General features: G+C 33.1%; 1 protein-coding gene across 6 annotated transcripts in view; it reads right to left on the bottom strand.

Annotated features, from left to right (window-relative positions):
* The window catches only part of LOC118188205 (uncharacterized), an 82,669-nt gene extending 72,378 nt beyond the window's left edge, over nucleotides 1–10,291 (bottom strand). For 3 of the 6 annotated variants that reach the window (XR_015039196.1, XR_015039198.1, XR_015039197.1), the window contains exon 1: nucleotides 10,062–10,291. Coding sequence is in view for 3 of the 6 variants with exons in the window: in XM_085809797.1 (XP_085665923.1) it covers nucleotides 10,062–10,076 (15 nt within the window). In the remaining 3 variants the exon portion in view is untranslated. The remainder of the gene's footprint in view (nucleotides 1–10,061) is intronic. The other 3 variants (XM_085809797.1, XM_085809798.1, XM_085809796.1) reach the window with 3 other exon arrangements.
* Between the last annotated feature and the right edge of the window lie 13,943 nt (nucleotides 10,292–24,234).

Genomic DNA, 24,234 nt, shown 5'->3' with positions numbered 1-24,234 from the left:
CGATGTATACTCAGAAAAAAGGAAGTAACGAAATATATGTTTCAACTGAATAATTGTCTCAGACTAAACAATAGATCTATCAGCCATCGTTGCGAGCAAATCTAAACCGCTTTGGCTTCAAATAAAAATATTATTATTTCTGCAATCCTTTATTGGAATTAACGAATAATTGATACCTTTCAAAATTTCGGCTCAGTATTTTCGTGAAAAATGTGGTATATTTTCAATTCAACAAGGCACATTCTACGAGAAGTAGGAAAAAGACTGCTGCATCAATTCCACCAAGTCATTGTTACAGTCTTCAGCGGTACTTTCTTTGAAGAATCACCCAACGGCAAATTATCTCGTTAAGGAGTTATAGATGTTTCTAGTAGTTATCTGTATTATCTTAAAAAGCTTATAAGGTATTTCCCCGCCTTCTTATCACGCCTTCGTGGTGTAGTGGTCAGCACACTGAGTCCGTATTTCAGACGTCAATGGTTCGATTCCCGGCGAAGGCTAATTTTTCATCTCTCTAGCTTCCAAAAAATCCTACTGTCTCTACAGTTGCGCCTGAATTAAAAGGGTGTTGTAGAGACATTAGGATACATAGAGACATAGGTCTCTACAATGAATTGTAGAGACATTAGGATTTTTTTTTGGAAGCAGGCAAGATGGAAAATTAGCAACTGCCTTCGCTGGGAATCGAACCACGGACCTCTGGATACCAACCAGCGTGCAGAACCACTACACCACGAAGGTACGCTAGGAAAGTGGGAGAAATACCTTATAGGATGATGATTCTCTTCACCCAGGATTTGACGAATGGATCCCCTAAAAACCCCAGTCGCTCTTTAAAAGCGGGAGTATATAAGGTATTTCTCCCGCCTTCCTAGCGCTCCTTCGTGGTGTAGTGGTCAGCACACTCAGTTGGTATTTCAGACGTCCGTGATTCGATTCCCGGCGAAGGCGGTTGCTAATTTTCCATCTCTCTGCCTTCCAAAAAATCCTAATGTCTCTACAAGCTAATCTCTCCAAAAATTACATCTCTTCATAATTTACTTTTGAAGAACAGGAAAGGAGAGAGGAATGCACAGTCCAGGACCCCAGGAGATCAAGAGACGACAAACTGTCATTCTGGCTTCGAAGTACACTCAGAGGTCGAAAATATTGTCGCCCGGGATCTTCACGTGGGAGAAACGATACCGATGAAATCATTGAAATATTATACTTGCCCTCGCATTTCATTTAGAGCGTTTTGCCACTCCAATATGAATACGGTTGCCGAACTGTTTCAAGCCATCAAAGTGATTCAGTTTCAGGCTTTAATTAAATGAATGTATTAATTGTCAAAAAGTAATACCCTACCAAAAAGTTCATTAATAAGCCATTTGTAAAGAATTTTTTGTAAGTGAATGAATTGTTTTACTTACAATTCCTGCATTGCAATAATTTATTTTATATATGCAATAACGAACTTATCAAGGCCTTTCTTCTCGAAGTTTTGTGGTCATCTCATTTTAAGACACAGGGCATATTAACTGCTTTAAAGTATTAATTAATGGTTAGATGATACTTTGAAATGCAAGCACCTGTAATACCACAGACAATTGCTAAAATCAGGACTTCGAAGTTAAAGGCATAAAAACATTTATTTCTTACTAAAATACACTACCCGAAATTAAAAATGCAACACCAAGAAGGAGTGGCCCGAAAATAATGCAAATTTCAGAGTAGACTCATGTCACCGAGTTATGCGAATGATGCGAAATGCGCAGTTCTCCAGCGCACCTTGAAAAAAATATAAGGGAAGGAACCTGCAAAATGTTCACTTTTCATGCTGTTATTTTTGCTATGGATGTCATGGTAGGAAATTCGTTTCAGAGGAACGAATTTTCTACGTTCCTCTGAAGCGGAATAAGGATTCTTATTTGATGACGGTATGGCACAGGATGCCAGGCCGTCGTCAAATAAGGCAGTGCCAGCAGACAGACTATTTTACGAAGGACAAGGTGATCGAAGCCTAACGGCCTATGTGCATGTAAAACACATTAAAATTAATTTTATTTACATCCCTTCGTTAAATTACATTTATTATGGCTCAATACTAAAGTCAACAATTCACGCACATACACTTCGATTAATAATTCGTCTTTACCAAAACGCGACTTCATACATTCAATCACCCCCCCCTCCCCAACGGATAATTATCTGACGTAGGTGGAAACTTTCCACAAGGTCACGAGCTCGCGACTTCTCTGTGGTGCTTTGAATGAGAAAAAAATAAACTTGTCTTCATTCGATAAACATGAGTCATCATAAATTTTCTTAAACAAACTCCAAAACCCAAGCCACCCTTTAATTGAACCATCATATTTCTGTTAACTCAATTTTAGGTAATTTAACACTTCTTTTATTCACCACTTCAACAGAAGAATCATTACTAGATACGTTATTACACAGTTCATTTCGAAATCGTTCCACTTTCGTTTCCAAAGATATGTATGAGTCGGAATAAGAATTTATCCTTTTATATTCTTGATCAAACATATTTTGATCCGTGTTCGGATCTTTTGATAAAAGATCTAAAATATCTCGATCAATAGCTTCTAATTTTGTAAACCTATCGCTTAATAGCGAAAACGCTGCATCAATTTCTTCTATCGGTTTAGCTTTTAGAGCTTCAGCTAGCCTATTAGCGACTCTGGTAAAATTTGTTGAGTGGTGTTCTCATTTTTAATAATGCATCCATTATTATCTATTTCTCTTTATTAAAAAGCGGCCTTTTACTAAAAACCAGCGTCCCTGTTCGGGCGCCAAGATTTCACGAGCAATCTAAATTCTAATTAAACAGTTGAAAGAAATGGAATAATCTTAAATCTTCTTACCTTGTCTCTTTACTCGTAAATAGATGTTGACGCTGGGAAGGCTGTCTTCTAAATCCAAAAAGCTACTAAAAGTTTACACACACATTTATTAATCATTTTAACACGCACTCAGATCCAATACGAGAGACACTTAACGGAAAAACAACATAGCAATAAATCAAAAAGAAGTTAGTCATCGAAGTTTCTGGGCATGCGCAGATGCCTGAGGTTGGAATTGGAAGCACTGTGGGTTGCGACATCAGGTCACTTACCAGATGATTTCTGGTATGTATCAAAGAGGTAATGATACAGTAGACGCTCGTTAATTTGAACTCAAAGGTTTTCAGAAAAGAGTTGGAATTATCAAAAAATATAACTTGTGAAACTTGTAACTGAAAGTGTATCTCTGAAGAAGGAAAATCTCCTGTATGTATAACAGAAAATATACTATACTATCTAAAATTAAACATATTAAAAGCAATAAAGACTTCATAAAATGAAGCAGAAGATATGCAGTAGAAAGTAAGTCCGATGAGGCCTCTTTTTTTTCATCTTCTCAGATAGTTTTTATTGTGTCATTGTTGCTCAGTTTTCCATAAACATCCAAGTCTTCATAATCCGAAAAAGTAACGTTGTCACATTTAAATTTTTTGCGTTATGAAAAAGTTCTATTAATATCGTCACATTTTTCTATATGAATGTTCTCTTCGGCGTGCATGAATTTAGCACGAAGAAAGCAATTACTAATTGTGGTTTCTTTAAATGCATCCCATGCGGCGTATAGATTTATTTATAGCTGTCAGCAGAGTAAAGTCGCAGTTTTTACTACAATCTAAATTAAAAATGATTTGTTGTAACAGTCTCTTACAATATTTGTTTTAAGATTCTGGATGATTTCTTGATCCATTGATTGTAGCTTCCCAGTTTTTGCTATCTAATCCTTTTAACCAGTTACTGAAGATGTCTCGTGTCATCCATGTTTTGTATTTGATACATAATCAACTAGCAGTGTTCGAATTCCTTTAAAACACAGTGGATTCTTGGACTTTCCAATCACTAATAATTTAAGCTTTCACTCCCATCCATTTTAGCACAAACTAAAGTTGTAATCCTCTGTTAACTGTTTTTACCTCCTACGCAAGCATCCCCTTTAAAAATGTAATATCTTGTTTGGCTAGAGTTTATGAAAAAATGCAATTTAAAAATATCTTTCGGCAAGTAAGTAGAGAAAAACACTGTCCATTTCCTATCATAATTAGTGCATATGTCTTCCTTTACATCAGAGCTTTAGCCATATATACTAATTTGATAAGAAATATTGTGCCTTGTCTTAAATCGAAAAAGCCATCCGTCACTATGAATCTAAAATTGATTCCTTGTTTTTCAAATAAGTTGACAAGGTTGTAAGGTTTATCCTAAGTTTATAACAGCTAATGTTTAGTTTAAGCCATTTTCATGTCACTTCTTTATTTCAGCTTACATTTTCCTACCAGAACGTGTTTTCAGAAGCGCGGTTAAATGCAAATGAAGGAAGAACAAGCATTTAAAGTTGAAGTTCTACTGACTTCGTTAGACAGCCAGAGATTCTGAGGAGCACGCGTTCGCATTTTAGGCTACTCTCCCTCTTAGTACTCGTTCGTATTTTAGGCTACTCTCCCTCTTAAGCTATTATTACGCTCGGCCGTACTTGATAGCTTCGCCGTTAGTTAGCGTTAAGGCGTCAACTATGTTAGAATCTTGATAGCATCGGCTATATATTTTTAGTTAAGTTTTATTTCTTAGCATTCCTGAGTTCAAGCCCAAGAGGAGGCTTTGTTGTAAACTCCAAGAAGGAGTCGACTGTTAAATTTATTTTGAATAATAAAGGGTAATTAACCCTTCGTACGTTTACGTTTCTATCTCTCTGAACTAAGCGCTTATTCGCTTACCAGTTCTTAAGTTCCACACAGTTAGCAGTAACTCAAAGGTTGGAATCTTACAAGGTATTTTTTATAATTCCATTGTTCGCTGCTAACTTCCTTTTACATTCGCCATTCTCTATTTTCTTTAAAATTTCTACCTTTGTCTCCAAAGTTAAGAGTTTTATACTTTCCACTTGACATCTTGAATTTTTATAAGTTCACAACACACACTGAGGAAGAAAAACTAGAACACAATTAAATTGTCTGCACTGCAAGCATAACTGCCGCAGCTCTCTAGAAACTGTAGTAAAAACTGTTTTTTTTTTTTTTTCTGAAATTCCAAGAAAATTGATAACTATATAAATAAATGATTCTCTTCTTACCCCCAACAGATTCATAAAAGATTCAGAATAAATCCAAGAAAACAGTATAGGCCAAGGAGCTTTATCCGTTAAGCACCGATAAGAGGTGGAAAGTAGGACAATAACCAGCTACTAACATTTAGCCTAAATGCAATAGGAATGAAGCATGTGCCTCTTTACACAGAAAAGAAATACAGATGACTTTGACACCCGAAATAAAAAAAATACAGCGTGTATTTTCTCCGTTAAACGAGGAAACAAATTTTTTTTATGAAATTTTTAGTTCGAGTTAACAGAAGTGATAAAAATTTAGTTCGAATTAGGGAGATATTTTTAATATTAATTCCGCTACAAGTTTTTTTGGAGGGTGGGGGCTTTGGATTTGTCGAATTCAAATTAACGACCGTCCACTGTATATTGTTTCCTAGCTTCCTTTACATCAGTGTTTCCAGTGTTAAATTTGGTGCCCACATATATTATTTAATATTTTAAGCAATTAAGTAATGGTGAATCATTACAAAGACTGTATATCAGACGGGTCAGATCTAGTCAGCATTTTGATAAGTATTTTTTCCCCAGCTGAGTAGGCTATTTTTAAAGCTTCAAAATGAGCAGACGAATATTAATACTGAGTTTTTCACCAATTTGTCGAAAAGTGAAGTTCATATTCTTAGCATGACAATTTTTATTTTTATTGTTGAATTCAAACAAGACTCAAGTGGTCGAGGGTATTGTCTGAACGCGTGTAAAGCAATTTCCGGACTAAAATTAACTGTCAACTACTTGCTGATTGACCAACTCTTGGGACTTATTCTCTCCAGGGAAAAATTTTTATGATGTCGAAAAAATCCAAAAATTTGTAATACCCGTTCTTAGGGTCCTAGCAGAAACAGATTTCTTCGAAATCTTCTCTTTGTTACCTGATCGTATCACAGCTTGTAAAATCTAAAAGGACTGTGTTTCGAGCAATATACATCATTTTAAGTTCTATGACTCATTTTTAATGCAGTCTCAATGTGTATAATTTTTTCCTTATTATTAATATGTAACTCGAAATTATCTAATTCAGAACATTTTATAATTCTTTGTCCGTAATAAAATGATAATATTAAACATGTGGGGTTCCACCCTTTTATCTAATAGCTAAATGTGTAGGAACCTCGTGAACAGCTAAGCGAATAATCTCTTTAGTTCAGAAACAGAGACGTAAGCTCAAGAAGGGTTAATTACCATTTATTTATCAAAATAAGAGTTAAACAGTCGGCACCTTTCTCAGGGCGTACAGCAAAGCCTCCACTAGGGCTTGAACTCAAACTAATAAGAACTAAGACCTAACTAATGCTTAACTAAAAAGACATAGCCGAAGCCATTAAAATTCTAAGTAGTTGGTCCCTAAATATAGAATAAACTAACGAAGCTATCAAGGGCCTGAAATACGACTGAGCGTAGTAACAGTTTAGAGAGAGACGTAACCAAAAGGCGAACCCGCGCTAGTCAGAAACTCTGAGGCTCGCACTCTCAGTCAGTGGAACTTCGACTTAAATACCACTCTTACTCATTTGCATTAAACGCGATTCTAAAAACACATTCTGGTAGGAAATTGTAAGCTGAAAATTAGGAAGGACAGGAAAGTAGCTTAAACTATAGATAACTGTTAAAAGCTTAGAATAAACCTTACAAACAAGTTGGTGATAGCTGAATTTGCATTGGTCTTAAGGTGGGTAAAAGCATAAAAATTTGTGTCTCTAAAGAAGCAAGATTTCATTATCAAGAGAACCATTTGGTAATTCATCAAAGTAGTCATTACGGTTGTTAGAGCAGTTAAAACAACAAGAGTCAGCTTAATATAACCTCACATTGATAAATATTACTCTGATTCTTATCGCTTTGATTCCTCCAATAATCATTATTCGGCGTGTTATTTTCACTTAAACGTTTATTACCGTCTTCGATCAGATTCATTACTAAAGAATTAGTCATATTACATTATTTACGTGCTGCTGCAAAATATTTAATTATACATAATATGCTGCAAAATATTTAATTAATAAAATTTGTATTCGCTAATTATAAAATATAGTATTTTATAATTAGCGAATACAAAATTTTAAAGGCTATGCAGGCTGCATAAATAAATGCATATACTTACTTTGATTGTCAATTTTTATAACATGTGGCTTTAATTTTTACCACTTTTGATTTTTAAATTAAAAAAGTAATGCATACAGTGTTTTAAAATAATTTGTACTGTTTAAGTGGCCAATTATTCGCATGTTACCTTACTGTTATGATACTATTTTCAAACAATTTATAAATAACATATTCAAAATGCGAATATTTTTTTCATCTCATTGAATAGTCTGTACTATATAAAAATTAAATATCACTGGCCTAAATTAAAACAAGTTTAAATGTTAAATGCAAGAAAATTCTAGATAGAAAAAATAAGTAACTAAAAATTTTGCTTATGGCAAATTCTTCATCGAGATCATTTGCTTGATCTATTTGTCTCAAATTGTTTCTGTTTGAAAAACGATATTCTGCATTTGATGATTTCTTTCAATTACTTATTAGTTCAACAAATATTTTTACATGTTTTCAAGCTTTGTATTCTGTATTATTTTAAATGTGTTTTGCTTTGCACAGTGGGTGGTCCCAATAATGCATCTTATTCCGCCTCCTGTTTTGACTCCATTATGATCAATCTAGTCACATGGCTAAGAAGACAGAAGTATGATATAGGTCGTACATATAACAAAAATTGAATTAAATTTAGAAAAATCAGTACGTATGGATATTTTTTCTGGAATATTTAATTCCCACTTGCTACGTTTTCTCGCATAAGAAGGGGTTCACGAGCGGTCGATCGGTAGTAAAGTCGCTTACACTAGTAGTTTGACTTCTGTCACAATATTTAGTAAGACTTCTAATACAATACTGGAATTCTATCAAAATAGAAACTTACTTAATAAATCTATTATTGATCATTTTAAAAATCTGTAAATGGCCTCTTTTTGATGATGATGATAGTTTTTAAGTTGTTGCTTTTAATAAGCTTTCTGTCATATTACATCTTCCATCTTAAGAAGTTCATAGCCCTTTGGATCTTAAAAAAAATTCTTAACAGGGTTTTACTCTGCATTTAATTCAGTTCTATACGGCTGCGTTAATACATAATATTAATAGTCCGTAAACTCATTAAAAATCTGATGCTACAAAAGTATGGTATTAGTTTTGATGCTTTTAAAATCCTTCCCTCTTGATGCTGTTTTTAATTACTATTTTATGACATTTTAAAATTTACAAAGGAAGTACAAACTTTTAGCACTTTTGTTTCATTTTCTCCTTGGATACATGTATTGAAATCTATAGATAGATGTAGCAATTTAAGATCTTGTTCCTCAAATTAATTTGCCGCCGTCTTATATGGATTAGCAAGCAAAATGTAAAATATTTATATACACTGTAGTCAAAAGAAGTATAAACTATTGGCTAGATAGCTGCTACTTTTGTCTTAAGCTACTGTTAAGGTCATACTTTTGTAGTTTTGCTACTACTGATTCCTACAGTGAAAGCTTTTAAACCCCACTATTTAAACTTTTTGCAAAGAAAAGGACAAATTTTCATTTCTCAGCAAAATCCTCTAAAAGTGAGGGAATCAAAATTTAAGTAAAAATAATATTTTAGATTTTTATCAATCTTATCCATCTTGCATCTTGGACTATTGCTTAACCTAAAGAAATACTGAAACGCTACACTAATATAACATCTTTTCCCGAATTTTTAAGCCAAGAATATAGCTACTTCTCTCTAGAATATTTTTAACTCTAAAAGGATGTATCTATACCGAATTGGTAGGATAATCAAAAAATAAAAATAATAGGGAAGTATCTGTATTGAATATATATAAACTCGAGAGAGAAACAGCTGTTTTGGACAAGAAGGATGAACTCAAAAATCGACTTGAAATTGGCATTCTAATGCAGTGAGCCATGCCAGTTCAATCTGCACTAAATTTAAAGGAATGGCAATTTCAGGTCGATTTTGCAGTTTGCATTAGATTGAAAGAATAAAATACTTTAAAAATATTATAATTTCAACATAGGTATAACATCACTGGTTTACTCTCCTTAATATCAACAACGATGAAATACAATCATGTACATAAAACATCAGACTTAAAAGCTAGCATGATATTGATAGATATTTTATTTCTTTTCATTTTAGTTTAATAATTCAAAACTAATAAGGAAAGAAAACTAAAAAAAAAATTGATCACCAACTTGGGTCGTAATAAATAAATGAGAGATAAAATCCTATTTTTCATCATTATATGTTTCGTAAATGTTCAACTCTGTAACTATTGAACTGAATATATTGAATGTTCTGCTCTAAGAAAGCTTTTTCACTATTACAATATACATTATTTTAAGTTCGGTTGCTTTAGTAAAGAAAATACTTAACATCAGCTCAAGAATTTTTAGACGAGCTTCATTTCAATCATCAGAATATATGTTTGGTATTCTTTGATGAATATAATTAAAATCTCATTTTGCAGAACATTCTGATTTTGAACAACGTAGCTGACCTACAGAGAATGAAACAGTTTAACGAATATATTTCAACTAAAATTCTACAGAAAATTAAAGCTCTTTGAATGCCTGTAGAAGAAGAATAGATATGAATGAATGAAATAAAATTTGATTCTGTGACAGTATTTTTAAAATTTAATTAATTGGGTGTTAAATAACTAGAGAAATGAAAGAACGTAAGCGTTTTCTTGCCCTTGTTCCGTGTTATAAAAATATATTTATAAGACGTTTACTGTCATAAATTGAAATGATTAATTTCATCTTACAAACAAATGTAATTCTAAAAATATTTTAACATAATACAATAACATGTATTAAATACTACGTTTTAGAAATATCTTAATATTAAATAATACTTACTGCATTAGTCGACATGGTAATTATGTATCGAACTAGGTGTATGAGCACTTGCCCTTCAGCCAAGGATTTCAAATAAAATTTTTATACTCATGGAAAAGGTTACACTAGACTTTTAAATTACGGAAGAGTACATGAAATTGAGTCACAGTTTCTAGTCCATGTTCAAAGGCAGTTCTCGATATAAATTGTAAAAATTAAAAATGTACCTTTGCGACCATTTTCGTTATCTCGTATCTTCTTGCGATAAGGATTTATCAGTTTCGTTCTTACACATTACTTACGAAGAAGTCATGCAATAATACTATTGTCTCTTTCGCTTCCAAACAAATACCGAGAATTTGTGTCGTAGTGAAAGTTAGTGGCTGCTTTTTAATGCTTGAGTTAGCTTCCCTTCAGGGAAAAATAAAACCTTCCAAGACACTTTATTCTTCATTAGTTTTTTAGCATTTTTATTAGCAATCGGAATTCGTTAGCGCAATACCGAATCCAATTTGTTAGTTTTCTGATAATTTAAACCCTGATCTTCTCCCCTCCTCTCCCGAAAAAAAAGAGAGAGCTAGAGAAAGGAAAATAAATTCAGAAAATAACAGTTAAAATAATCTGGAATTAAATATTATGTATAAAAATATATATGTAAAATTTCATATAAATGCTTACTCATGCAGTTTCTTATATTTTGCCGCTTTTAAATAGACACGAAGTTTAACAATTAGTTTCTGAGATCAGTATTGTGGAAATACAACGACCGCAGACTGTTTTTTTTTTTTTTTTTTTTTTTTTTTTTTTTTTCTACAATCTACTTAATGTCATTTCTCAAATATTGCCATGGGAATGACTGGCATAATCTGTATCTAAATATCTGGTGCTTGTAAGAAATTTCCTCTTTCTTAATATTAGTAATATTTTGAAATTATGTCTACTGCACAATATGAAAGAGTTATATATTTCTACATATATATTTATATAAATAGAAAATAATGAAACTTAACTAACAAACAAAAATGTAGATTTTTTTCAAATGTGTAAAGAAGAAATTTTGAAAACTTTTTCAAGTAAATGCAGTTTGAAATACTTAAAAGTAATGTTTAATGTATACTTAAAAGGAATGTAGTTTGAAATAATTAAAATAAAAATTTAAATCTTCTTTTGTTAAAGAGAGCTGTGATTGCGGTATGGATTCGTAAAAAAAAACTAGCCATACTTTTTCCGATTTCCAGAAAATCTTTACATTACAAGGATATTTTCCTTACACTTCTTTTTAATTTAGGGTTGAAGTTAAAAAATATTAATTATTTAAAGTTTTATAAATTATTTCACCTTTCAGGCTTTCTACATTAGTTTAAGCAGATTGACAATCATTTTATTAATGAAAATTTGGGAAAGGATTCTTAAGTTAAGAATGATAATAATCAATATTTTACCTATGTTCAAGTACTTAATTTATTCATAAGTATACTTTACAGGACACAAGATTATCTAAATTATCCAACGAATATTCCTTTTTGATACATTAATCATTTACTTTCAATAACAAATGATTTTCATCTGAAAAACAAAGCAATTATTTTATGTTGAGAAAGAAATCTTCAGCCCCTCATCTTTTATTATCTTATATAACTACCTAAGCTAATTAATAAATAGTAATTAAATATAGTCCATATAAACCTGAATAGCATACGATAAAATTTATTTACATTTTGCTTGAATTTTAAGGCACAAATTATGCAATGTTTGGAATTGTAAATACCAAAGCGAAAATAATAAAACTGCTATTTCCAATTTATAAAAAAGTATTCTTTGCTTTTTTAAAACATGTACTTAGTTTACGATTACTTTAAGTAAATACTTTTCCTGGTTAATATCTTGTATAATTGTTTAACCAGATATTGGGAAATATATTCAGCGTTTCCATGCCATTATTAAAGATTAAAGAAATCACAACTGAAAGAGTCGAAAAAATGTTTTACAGAAGGATCGATTATTATTAATAAAATCGAAAAGTGGCTAAAGAACTAAATGTTAATTTTGACAGCTTTGAAAATATATTTCATATTTGATTGATATTAGTCTTTCGAAAATGCAATAATTATACATTAAAACATTTAGCACTAATGCTAATGTTTCTGAAAGCCACTGTTTTATATTACATCTAAGTATATGTAGTTACCTTTAGTTTATACTGTTTAGGATGTAGAGGGTTTTTTTTTTTTTTTTTTTTTTTAAAGTTTCTAACAGTTATTTTAATTTTTAAACATACTTTACTGTCTATTCTCGTTTCCCAACTACTGCGAGTATTCCCTACCAGAATAAATTTTTAGTATCGCATTGCATGTAAATGAGGTAGAAAGAGTGTTTGAAGGAAGGTTCCGCGTACTTCAGCAGAAGAGCTTAGAAGCCCTTAGGTGACGCGTGTTTACCGTCAGGCTACTTCGTTGTTTAAAGCTGACTACGCTCGGCTGTATTGTACGTGCCTGCTGATCAGAGCCGGATTTAGACTTGATAAGCCCCTAAGCTATTTGAGATATGGGGCCCTTTATAAGTCTGTTACACTATATTTATACAATATTTTAATTTGGGGGGAGGCCTAAGCTATAGCTTATGTAGCTTATACGTAAATCCTGCGCTGCTGCTGATATGTGCCAGTTAATTTAATTAAGGGCCAGCAACATTAGATAATTTTGAAAGGCTTCGGCTAAATTCCGCTTAGTTTAGCATTAGATTAGTTTCTTATTTTCTTTTCTTGAGTTAAAGCCCAAATGATGCTTTACTGTAAGCATCATTTGGATTACAATAAAGCATCATTTGGGCTTTAACTCACACAGATGGTCCCCTTTATTATCTCAAAATAAGAACCATCTGTGTTCTTAGTTTGAGATAATAAAGGGTGAGTTTAACCCTTTTCTGGACTTGTTCATTTACACACTTGGAATCAACGGTAAGTCGCTACATAGTTAGTTCAACAAGGTTTCTACTAAGTTAAGCATAGACAAAGCAGTTAGAAATATTACAAGGATAATGGAAGATTATTACATTCCCTTTCTTAAATAAATAACGTGCTTAAAATCGATGACCTTTATTTGCACACTTTGAATAGAACGCGAAAACATACACAGTAATTTGTTTTGCATATGAAAACATGTTGATAAACAACGTATAAAGAAAAGCCTTCTTTTTTCATTGATTATGCTAAATTCAAACATTCATATTTATAATTAAATAATGACCTGCCAAAGAAATACAAATGATAGTAATTTTGAGAGGCACAAACTGTGCAGTGTCTGAAACACAAATGGTGGAAGAAAAATAATAAAACTACAATTTGTAATTAATAGAAAAAGTATTTAATGATTTTAAAATCTTTTTAGATTAGGATAATTTAAAATAGAAAACTTATATGTTTTAAAACATTTGTCTAATACCTTAGACAAATATTTGCAAATTCATTCAGTATTTTCATGACAGTTTTAAAGAAATCACAAGTGGATGATTAGTAGATTTCGTTAATAAATAATCCACTATAATTTATCTAAATTAAAAAAATTAATCAAGAATTAATGCTGCTTTTCATAGTTTCGAAAATGTGTTTCATAGCCTTGATAATTTCAAAATTTCCAGTTTCCATTTATAGAGGCCAAAATTAATAAAGGAATTTTATTAGCTTATTTCCTTAACAAATTTTAATTAATAATTGGTTTACATGGCAAGAAACTGATTGATGGAGAACTCAACTAAAGGTAACTGGTGAAGTTGCTTCCATCAGTGAAAATATTGATATCGTTACAGTAAACCATTAAACAAAATTTAATACTCTTCTAAAACAATAAATAAACTTATGCAAATCAAATTTATTCTTGTCAGGTTTAAAACATATTGTTCAACATCATATTATAACACATGGTCAACCTGTGCATTCTATAGCAAGACAGTTGGATCCTCGAAAGCTTGCAGTAGTTAAGCAAGAGTTCCAATTCATGTTGGACAATAACATAATAAGACCCTCAAATTCTCAATGGGCAAGTCCTCTTCATGTGGTGCTTAAAAAAATGGTACTATTCGCCCATGTAGAGATAGAACAGTTCCTGATAGATATCTTATTCCTAGGATAGAGGACTTCCATCATTTTTTAAAATGTATGAATATTTATTCCAAAGTAGATTTATTAAAAGCCTACTATCAAGTGCCCATTGCCGAAGAAGACCAGACGTAAAACTGTTATTATTACTCCTTTTGGATTGTACTAATTTAATGTCGTGAGTTTAGGTTTCAGGAATGCACCAGCAACGTTTCAAAGATTTATAAATACAGTTCTTTCTGGCCTGAATATCGCTTTTCCATACATAGATGACATTCTGATAGCATCTGCTAGTGAAGAACAATACAGAATCCATTTAAAGCTAGTATTTGAAAGATTAAATGCCTATGGACTCCTCATTAACGTTTCCAAATCCATTTCTGGCACACAAGAAATAGAATTCTTGGGTTATTTAATTACTCCTCAAGGATCACGACCTTTACCTGACAAAGTCCAAACTATTGTCAATTCACGAACTGAGAACATTCTTAGGCCTTAATAATTTTTATCGGCGATATTTAAAAAATACATAAAAAAAAAACAATCTCTCCTACACGATTACCTTAAATGAGCCCGGAAAAAAGATAAAGGAAAAATTCAGTGGCCAGATGAAGGTAAGGAACAATTTTCAGCGATGCAAAGATGATTTAGTCAATACAACACTCTTATCATTTCCGAATCATGAACAGAACTACCTCTGTCATTATATACAGATGCTTCAGACTCGTCGATTGGAGCGGTACTTCAACAATGTAAAGATAACGGATGGAAACCTATTGCATTTTATTCCAAAAAAACTAAACGAAGTACAAAAGCATTACAGAACTTACAATAGAGAGTTACTAGGAATTTATCTCTCCATCAAACACTTCAAATTTTTACTGGAAGGAAGAACGTTTAAAATAAAATATTCAGAGACCATAAACCCTGTTACAGCTTTAAATATTGTTATTGAAATCTTGTAATTTAAAACAAATAATTTAAATAGATGATCATTAAGTATATGTTAAGGGCAATGTTTGAAACGCAGGCTCGAGAGCCACGTGTGGCTCTCGCACGAAGAATGTATTTGTTTTATTTTTAAATGTCAATATACGTTTTCTCTTCTTGTTTGTATGTCGCCATTTTGGGTGTTAAATAAAAGTTATTACTGTATTACATCTATGGAGTTTGCTTCAAATTGCGTAAGAAATATCACAGTCTTAATTATTTGAGGCACCGGCCGAGATCGAATAATCGTGCGTATTTTTATTAGTTCATCACTGAACGTAATATTAGGGATACCAGATTATTGCTTCCTGTTAATATTGAATTTCCTTATGCTATTAGTTCATCACTGAACATAATATTAATGATACCAGGTTATTACTTCCTGTTAATATTGAATTGTCTTATTTTATTACCGTATTGGATATTATGTTTAATATTCATTTTAGTTGTCCAACAGTAGACATATATATTGCTCTATGATGTTATTTTTATTTTAGTCACAATTAATATGGTAGGGAGTATGAGTTTCATATAATTTAAATATTTCATTTTTGAGGTTTGCGTATTTAACAGAGTGTATTTAATTCCATGAATCCTGACTGCATTAATTAATTGAAGTAAATGATATGAGCTGTTTTGAGGAAGTATAAAGAACACAGTGTTCGTTAATTTTAAACATAGAAATAATGTCTTACTTAGGAAAAGCTCGTAAGGAAGATTTGAAAAATCTCGCGGCTGAACTGGGACTTCATGTGACTGCAGATTTGAAAGTAGTCGATTTAAAACAGAAAATTGTTGAAAGCAGATATTATGATGAAGCATTCGTCAAAGGACTCTTAGACACAATAATACAAGAACGAAAAGATAGGGAGGAAAGAGAAGAACGAAAGGAGAGGGAGGAAAGAGAAGAACGGAAAGAGAGGGAGGAAAGAGAAAAGCAGAAAGAGAGAGAGAAAAGAGAAGAACGTAGGAGATAGGAAAAAAGCAGAAGAGCGGAGAAGGAAAGAACAGTATGAATTAGAGAGATTCAGACTTAAAGCAGTGACAAAGTCTCAAACTACCGGACAGGTCCGGCCAAAGACGGAGCTGCGTCATCTTATGCAAAATTTGATAACAAGAAAAGAGATATCAGTCTCTATTTGCTGCTGTTTGAAAGGCAAGCAGAATGGGCTCAAATTAATAAAGAAGAATTTGTATCTCATTTACTAGGACTACTTCCTTACGAAGTAACACTGTTAATAGCTAGAGAACCCTCTGATAAATCTAAACTATGAACACGTGAAGAATTTATTGTTAAGACGGTTTAACGCTAAGCCCGCAAATGTTTAGGCAGAAATTTATGAAACATCAAAAGAGTACCGAATCCACATGGGTGGATTTCAAATATGAAATAGAAAATTTTTGCAAAGAATGGGTAACTGGTCTAGAAGTTGAGACTTTTGATCAGTTTCTAGATTTGGTGGTGATTGACCAACTTAAACGTCGAGTTCCTCCTGAAATTCGAGATCATTTTCTTGATGAGTGGGTAGAGATGATTTCATCTAAAAAAATTAGCTGAAAAACGTGATGCCTATGAAAACGTTCGCGGAAACTTTAAAAAAAAAAGGCCTGTAGTGGATCGGCGAAAAGAAAGATACAATGCACTAACTTAAAGTAAAGTGAGCTCAGATAATAGAAATAAAACCGAAAAAAAATTGTCGTCAGGATTTAATTGCAAAGCTGGTTCCATAGACCTAAAAGTCCACGTCCAGATGATAAATATGAAACACGGAAGACCTAGACAATGTTATCAGTGTGGATTCTATCAACATTTAAGACCCCAATGTCCAAAACTTAAAAATAGTACTGAATCTCTTGCTAATCTTAACAGAATTAATGAAAAACCAGACGATTAATTTCTATTACCTTATGCTAGTATGGGTTACGTAAATGGTCATAAAATTCCTATATTAAGGGATTCGGGTGCTAGTATTAATATAGTTTGTCGCAGATACATCACGCCGGAAATGCTGACAGGTGAAAATGTGTGGGTGCAACAGCTATTAGATTTGAATCCAACCTGTTTACCATTGGCTGAGATCGAGCTAAATTTCGATCTTGGGCAAGTAATAACTAAGGCTGCCACTATTAGAAATGAACTCGACAAAGGAAGGCATTTATTAGACAATCGAACTTTTGCACTGTTGAATAAACAAAGAAAGAAACCTGATAGTCGTCCTCACTAGGTTAATACCGTCTTTACTAGAGCTCAAAGGAAAAGAAAAATAGCTGAAGAGAAGATCTTGGAACTGATGAAGGAAGAAAATAAAGCATCCAGAGATGTCTTTGAAGAAGAAGTAAAATTATTGGAATTAAATACGGAAGATAAAGCGCTCATGAACTTAAAAACATTGACTCAAAAGAAGTTGCAGAACTTCAGCTTTCTGCTCAGGAACTGTCTGAAATCACCCAAGAAGTTAAAGAAAGTACATGCAAAAATGAGAACTATAGTCTGACAAGAAAAGAGGTTTTAGTTAAAAAAAAGACAGATAAAATGAGCTTTGAAGGGCAGTTTGTAGTTATACATGAAAACCTCAAGCCGTCAATTATAAAGATGTGCCACGAAGGAACTTCTGGTAATTTGGGTGTCAAAAAGACCAAAGACTTTTTAGACATTTTTATTGGACGAGAGATTACAAAGAAATCGAAGATTTTGTAAAATCCTGTGATGCTTGTCAGCGAAGCTGGAAAGGGAAACGAGAAAAAGAAAACGTTAGTACCAGTCATTTCCGAAATATTCCCTAAAATAAATGTCGATGCTGTTGGTCCGTTACCTATTTCAAGGACTGGAAAAAATTATATTATTACAGCTCTGTGGATATCGTCTAAATATCCAGATGCTGTTGCGGTGACAGCATTTCTTCGCCGTCTGTGATTGATGCTTTCTTAGAGATTTTCAGTCGTATGAGTTTCCCAAAAGTGATTCAAATAGATCAAGGGTCCTCTTTTGTCAATGCTTTGACAGTGGAATTTTTAGAGCGTTTCGGCATTAAACATGTAAGAAGCTCTGTATATCATCCACAGAGCAATCCTCTTGAACGATTCCATGGAAAGCTATAAAGGGTGTTAAGAGTCGTAAGTGTAGGAGCGATATCTGATTGGGAGAACTATCTACCATCAGTTTTTTTTTCTCAGAACAGTCACACACGAAAGCACTGGTTTTACAGCAGCAGAACTAGTTCATGGCAAAAACCTACGAACGCCAGTAACTTTACTTTATGACCATTGGCTAGAATCGACTGAAGAAAGTAATAATGTTGTCAGTGATGTTTTCGAATATATTAATCGAATGAAGAAATGCCAACATGGTACGATCGGAACACAGTGAAAGGAGAATTTGCAAGAGGGGATTTAGTTCTTTATCTACGAATCGTCAAAATAAACTAGAGGTACAATGGACTAGACTAGAGGGCCTGGAAAAATAGAGCAGAAAATTTCAGAAACCAATTATATTGTAGGTTTCGAGAAACAAAATGAGCCAAATCAAGTATATCACATTAAGATGCTTAAACCATATTACAAAAGACCAGAAATGATTAATATGATAACTGAAGTGGAAGGAGACTTAGAAATGGATATACCTCATTTACCTTCCAATCCAAGTATATTAAATTTCTTGGACATCGTAGAGGAGAATGAACTCGAGAAAAGTTTGAAGCCCGAGCAAATAGAAGATTTACGAAAGGTTTTATGGAAATATTCCAGTTGTTTTTCAAATAATCCTGGACTAACAAACTTAGTTTGTCACGATATTGAGCTATTAAACAACGAGCCAATGCAAATAAAGCCATACAGACTGTCACCCCGACAGACTGAAATTCTCAAAAAGGAAGATCATAAAATGCTCGATTTAAAAATTATAGAGCCGGGAGAATCAGATATCTCCCATGATTTTGATAGTATCTTCGTCAAAGAATCCTCGACCTTGTATTGATTAACGTAAACTCAATGCTGTTACTAAAACTGAATACTATCCTATACCTAATATTGAAGAACGTATCGAAACTGTAGCAAAAGCAAAATATATTACTGTAATAGATTTATCTAGAGGCTACTGGTAGATTCCATTAGCAGAAAGTGCGCAAACATATGCAACATTTGTAACTAGTTTTGGAAGTTTCAGACCTCTACGTTTGCCCTTTGGATTAAAAAAAATGCCCCATATTTTTTTGGAAAAGTTATGACTAAGGTCCTGGCTGGATGCGAAGAATTCACTGTACCATACATGGATGACATTGCCATTTACTCTAAAACCTGGGAAAGAGCACCTTAAAATCTTAACTTCTGTTCTAGACAGACTACAAAAAGCAAACTTACGACTAAAGCCATCAAAATGTAAATTTTCATAAGATCAAGTGACACCTATGCCATGTGATAGGACAAGGACAACGGACTCCGGATTAAGTAAAGATCCTGGTTGTAAAGGAGTATCCTACAACTAAGACCAAAACAGAAGTACGTGATTTTTTAGGACTAGTAGGGTATTTTCGCCAGTACATACTGAGATTTTCGGAAATTGCTTCACCCCTCACGGACGCTTTGGAGGGGGTAACCAAAAGAGGAAATATACGATGGCCTGAAGTATGTGACAAAGCTTTCAAAAATTTAAAAGAGTTGCTATGAAAGAAACCAATTTTGTATGCTCCCGACTCTGATAAAAGGTTTATTATACAAACCGATGCTTCAGACAATGGCATGGGTATAGTACTATGCCAATTAGATAATGAACAACATGAACATCCTATCTTGTATATAAACAAAAAATTTAATAAATTTGAAAAGAATTATTGTACTACTGAGAAGGAGTGCACAGCCATCATCTATGCTATCAAGAAACTGCATTTTTATCTGGATGGTCATCAAGAATTCTTGATTCCAACTGATCATAACCCTTTGGTCTGGCTACAATCCAACGCCAAATGTAACTCTAGAATGATGCGCTGGGCACTCTCATGACACCTTGTAATTTTAACGTCATTCATCGCAAAAGATCTTTGCACAAGAACGGAATGTTCTGAGTAGAATTAAAATAATACAATATCTCTTAGTGTAACCAAGTTTATACTTTATTTTATTATTTAATGAATGCTGAACTGATGTATTTGAACGTACTCCATTTTGTTTCTATTTAAATGTGGTGTAAGAGTATTTGTTTAAAACTTAAAAGTTTGGTCCTGAAGTTTGGAAACTTATCAGAGAAGTTACCTTTTCTCTTTAACTAAATGAGAAAGCCGAGCCCATAAACTTTCGAATTTTACAGAACTTTTCCCTTAGGGAAAAGTTTCTCCGTTGGAGGAGAGGTTGCTGTTTTGTAATTTAAAACAATTAATTTAAATAAATGAACATTAAAGTATATGTTAACGGCAATGTTTGAAACGCAGGCTCAAGAGCCACGTGTGGCTCTTGCACGAAGAATGTATTTGTTTTTTTTTAAATGTTAATATACGTTTTCTCATCTTGTTTGTATGTTGCCATTTTGAGTGTTAAGTAAAAGTTATTGCTGTATTGCATCAATCAAGTTTGCTTCAAACTTCGAAAGAAGTATCACAACCCATAATCTTTGCATTTAAACAAAAACCAGAAAAAGCATCACTTCGTCAACTTAGACATTTACAATACATGTCTCAATTTTTAACTGATATACAGCACATAGAAGGTCGAGACAACATCGTTTCAGTTACTTTATCTTGAACTGAAGAAATTTTTTTGATCGACCATGATAAAGTTGCAGATGAACAAATTATGGATAAAGAATTGCAAAATTTGAAGACATCAGCAATTTCCCTGAAGTTCAAGCAGTATCCGCTACCTTCTGGGAAGTCTTTGTGGTGTGAAACTTTAACGAATAATATCAGATCATATATCCCTGACAGTTATCGCAAGAAACTATTTCATCAAATGCATAACGCAGCCCATCCTGGCATTAAGTAATCTAAAAAGCTCTTATCATCTAAATTTGTTTGCCCAAGTAATCCGTAAAGACATGCAGCTCTGGACTCGATCTTTCAAGGTTTGCCAAAAAAGTAAAATTAATCGACAGACAAAATCAGGTTTCGGTGATTTTCAACTGCCTTCAGAAAGATTTTGTGACATACATATTGATCTCATTGGACCCCTACCACCATCAAATGGGAACATTTACTGTCTCACATGCACTGACCGGTACTCTAACTGGATGGAAGTGATTCCGCTTAACAACATTTCAGCAGACACAATTTCCAAAGCATTTTATTCTAACTGGATTTCAAGATTTGGTACGCTATCTCAACTAGTCACAGATCGTGGAGCACAGTTTAGTTCAGAATTGCTCAACAACCTATCAAAAATGTGTGGAATAAAATTGCAACATACAACGGCCTACCACCCCCAAGGCAAATGGGAAGGTCGAGCGCCTCCATAGATCTCTCAAAACTGCACTTATGGCACACAATAGCCTGGCCTGGAGCCAAACACTTCCAACTGTTCTTCTTGGCTTACACACAGCTATGCAGGAAGAGTCTGCATATACCATTGTTCAAATGGTTTATGGACAAAATATACGATTACCTGGAGAATTTTTCCTCGACAGCACATCTCCTACACCACCGGATATTTTTGTCAAGCAGCTAAAATAACTATGGAACAAATTGGACCAAGAACAGTATCCGATAAATATGTCCAAAAAATATTCGTTCCTAAAGACTTGAAAACAACAACACGTGTTTACTACCAAAGATAGAGTTTAAAAGCAATTAGAACACCCTTACGATGGTCCTTTTCAAGTGGCTAACAGAAAAGAAAAATATTTTACAGTAAAAATCAGTCACAAAGATGTCACAGTGTCTGTTGATAGATTAAGGCCTGCATATTTCTTGCAAACGCTAGACGTTACTACGAAGCAACCAGCAATGTCAATAAGACAACCTGTCAAACCTCCAACCGACTTACCTCCTAAAATTAACAGGTTTCCTGCAAAACAGTCGCGTATAGGACGGACAATAAAACCCCTTGTGCGATTTCGGGAATAGCATTTACATGTATCAATAATATTTTTTTTTTGTAAATATTGTATTTTAAAGGTACTAATATGCTTTACTGTAACTTAGTTACTGGGAAGGGAGTACTGTTGTGGCTTGAAGTTATATAGAAATTTTAAATGCTGATTAATATCGTTTTATTTGTTTTTTGTTGTGAGAATGGCAACAAAAGGATTATTCAGTTTTATTGTTCTTGGAATGGCAACAAAAGATTATTCATGTTGTTGTTCTAAGAATTGTTTACAATAGCTAAAAACGATAATAAAGATTATTTTTGATTTAAAATGTGGATTAAAGTTATTTAAAGAAACTGAATTCTATCTATAAAGATTAATTTGGAGTCAGAAGCCAATAGAACTTTGCTGAATTGGTGCTGCATAAGCCTTTGTAAGTTAGTTCGTATTGTCAAATAGGTTACCTGTAAGTAATAGGTAAAATTTAAACGAATGAACGTTGTCATAAGAAAATGCATTCAAATTAAGGTACGGTTTATAGTTCGTGGTTTATTATTTTATATTTTCGTTCCAAGAATCGACTATGTTTGGAAAAGGAAATTAGGTATTTGGAATTTCTAGAAAAGTGTTAACACTGTATCACCAAATATCACGCTTACTTATATATTTTTATTTACTTATTTAGCGCATTTTATCAGCTCTTTTAATCACTATGAGCACGTTTGTGCATATTGTTTTTATAAACATTCTTTATAAGTAACACATGCGTCAGTAGCAGAGGGGTGGGGAAGAAGTTATTTTCTACTTTGAAATGAATTAAAAATTATACGACCTCGCTGTCAGATGAATCCAAATTAAGTAGTTTAAACATTCTGTTATTACAGTAATTGATTCTGGAAATTCTGGTGCAAAACCAATAATCTCCTCACTGGGACTTGAACTTGGACCTTTTGAATACGCGTCGAGTGTGCTGTTGTTAGATCACGAAGACATCCTGGAAGGAGGGAGAAATATCTTATATATCCCTCTTTTAAAGGGCGACTGGGAAGGAGGGGACCCAGTCGCCAAATCCTGGTGGTGACGAATTATCGCCCACCACCTTGCTTAACTTGGGCCCACTGTAGAGTCATTAGGTTTTCTAAAGTAGGATACATGCAAATTCAGCAGTGGTCTCGCCGAGACTGGAACCTGGACCTCTCGAATACGCGCCGAGTGTGCTGCCGTTACACCACGAAGGCATGTTGAAAGGAGGGAGAAAATAAATTAAATTAGGATTTTTCAAGTTTTCGCCATTGTGCATAGTTTAAAAATTGCGTATAAACGACCTTTATTACATAAATCATAAATATTATTGTACCACATAAAAATATATCTTCTCGGTATTATTACGATCATAGTTTTAGCAATGAAACTCATTTATGTTTTATCTTTTGTTGTTTAATTACTGCTCACTTACAGGCCAATCAAGATGGCAAAACCTTTTAAGGCCAGGGTACTTATTAAGACATCCTTTATTTATGTACTTATAAAAACCGATGGGTAGGTATCAAAAAGAAATCTTCATATCAAGTAGGAAAAATATATATCCATAAAATAAGGTTTTCTGAGATTTATTTTAAGGTTGCATTTATTTTGTTTGCTAGTATCCTAGCGACAATAGTTTTGCCTCCGAAATGCTCGTTTCGGCAGTTTTGAACATACATTTTTTTCCCTCCCTGACAATCAAGATTTATAATAAGAAGGAGAGAATAATTTTCTGAAAAACAATATTCTTTTTATATTCCGGTCAGCTCTACGCACAAATGATAATGGGTACTGTAGTTTTATAGAGATTGTGGCGAGAAACAGGAATTGGCCCGCTTCTGTTTAGGGAAGAAAGCGGTTAATGATACTCTCTTCGTAAAACGGAAAAACAGTTTAGCATGTGCCACATAAGGAATATTGAAACAGTTGTGAAACCAAAGCATAAATATACATATAAATGAATTTTTTGGTATATGTATTGTTTATTATAAGTAAATTTCTTGCAATATTATATTAAATAAAGTAATGAACACAAATTTATATTAAATTGTGTTTATGTGTATGTGCTAAATAAATAA

The sequence above is a fragment of the Stegodyphus dumicola genome, chromosome X2 (genome assembly GCF_044657685.1).
Source record: "Stegodyphus dumicola isolate Sdum_Otavi_A_Nest chromosome X2, ASM4465768v1".
Taxonomy (NCBI): Eukaryota; Metazoa; Arthropoda; class Arachnida; order Araneae; family Eresidae; genus Stegodyphus; species Stegodyphus dumicola.
The sequence above is the reverse complement of the archived record's forward strand: the minus strand, read 5'-3'. Positions and strand labels throughout refer to the sequence as shown.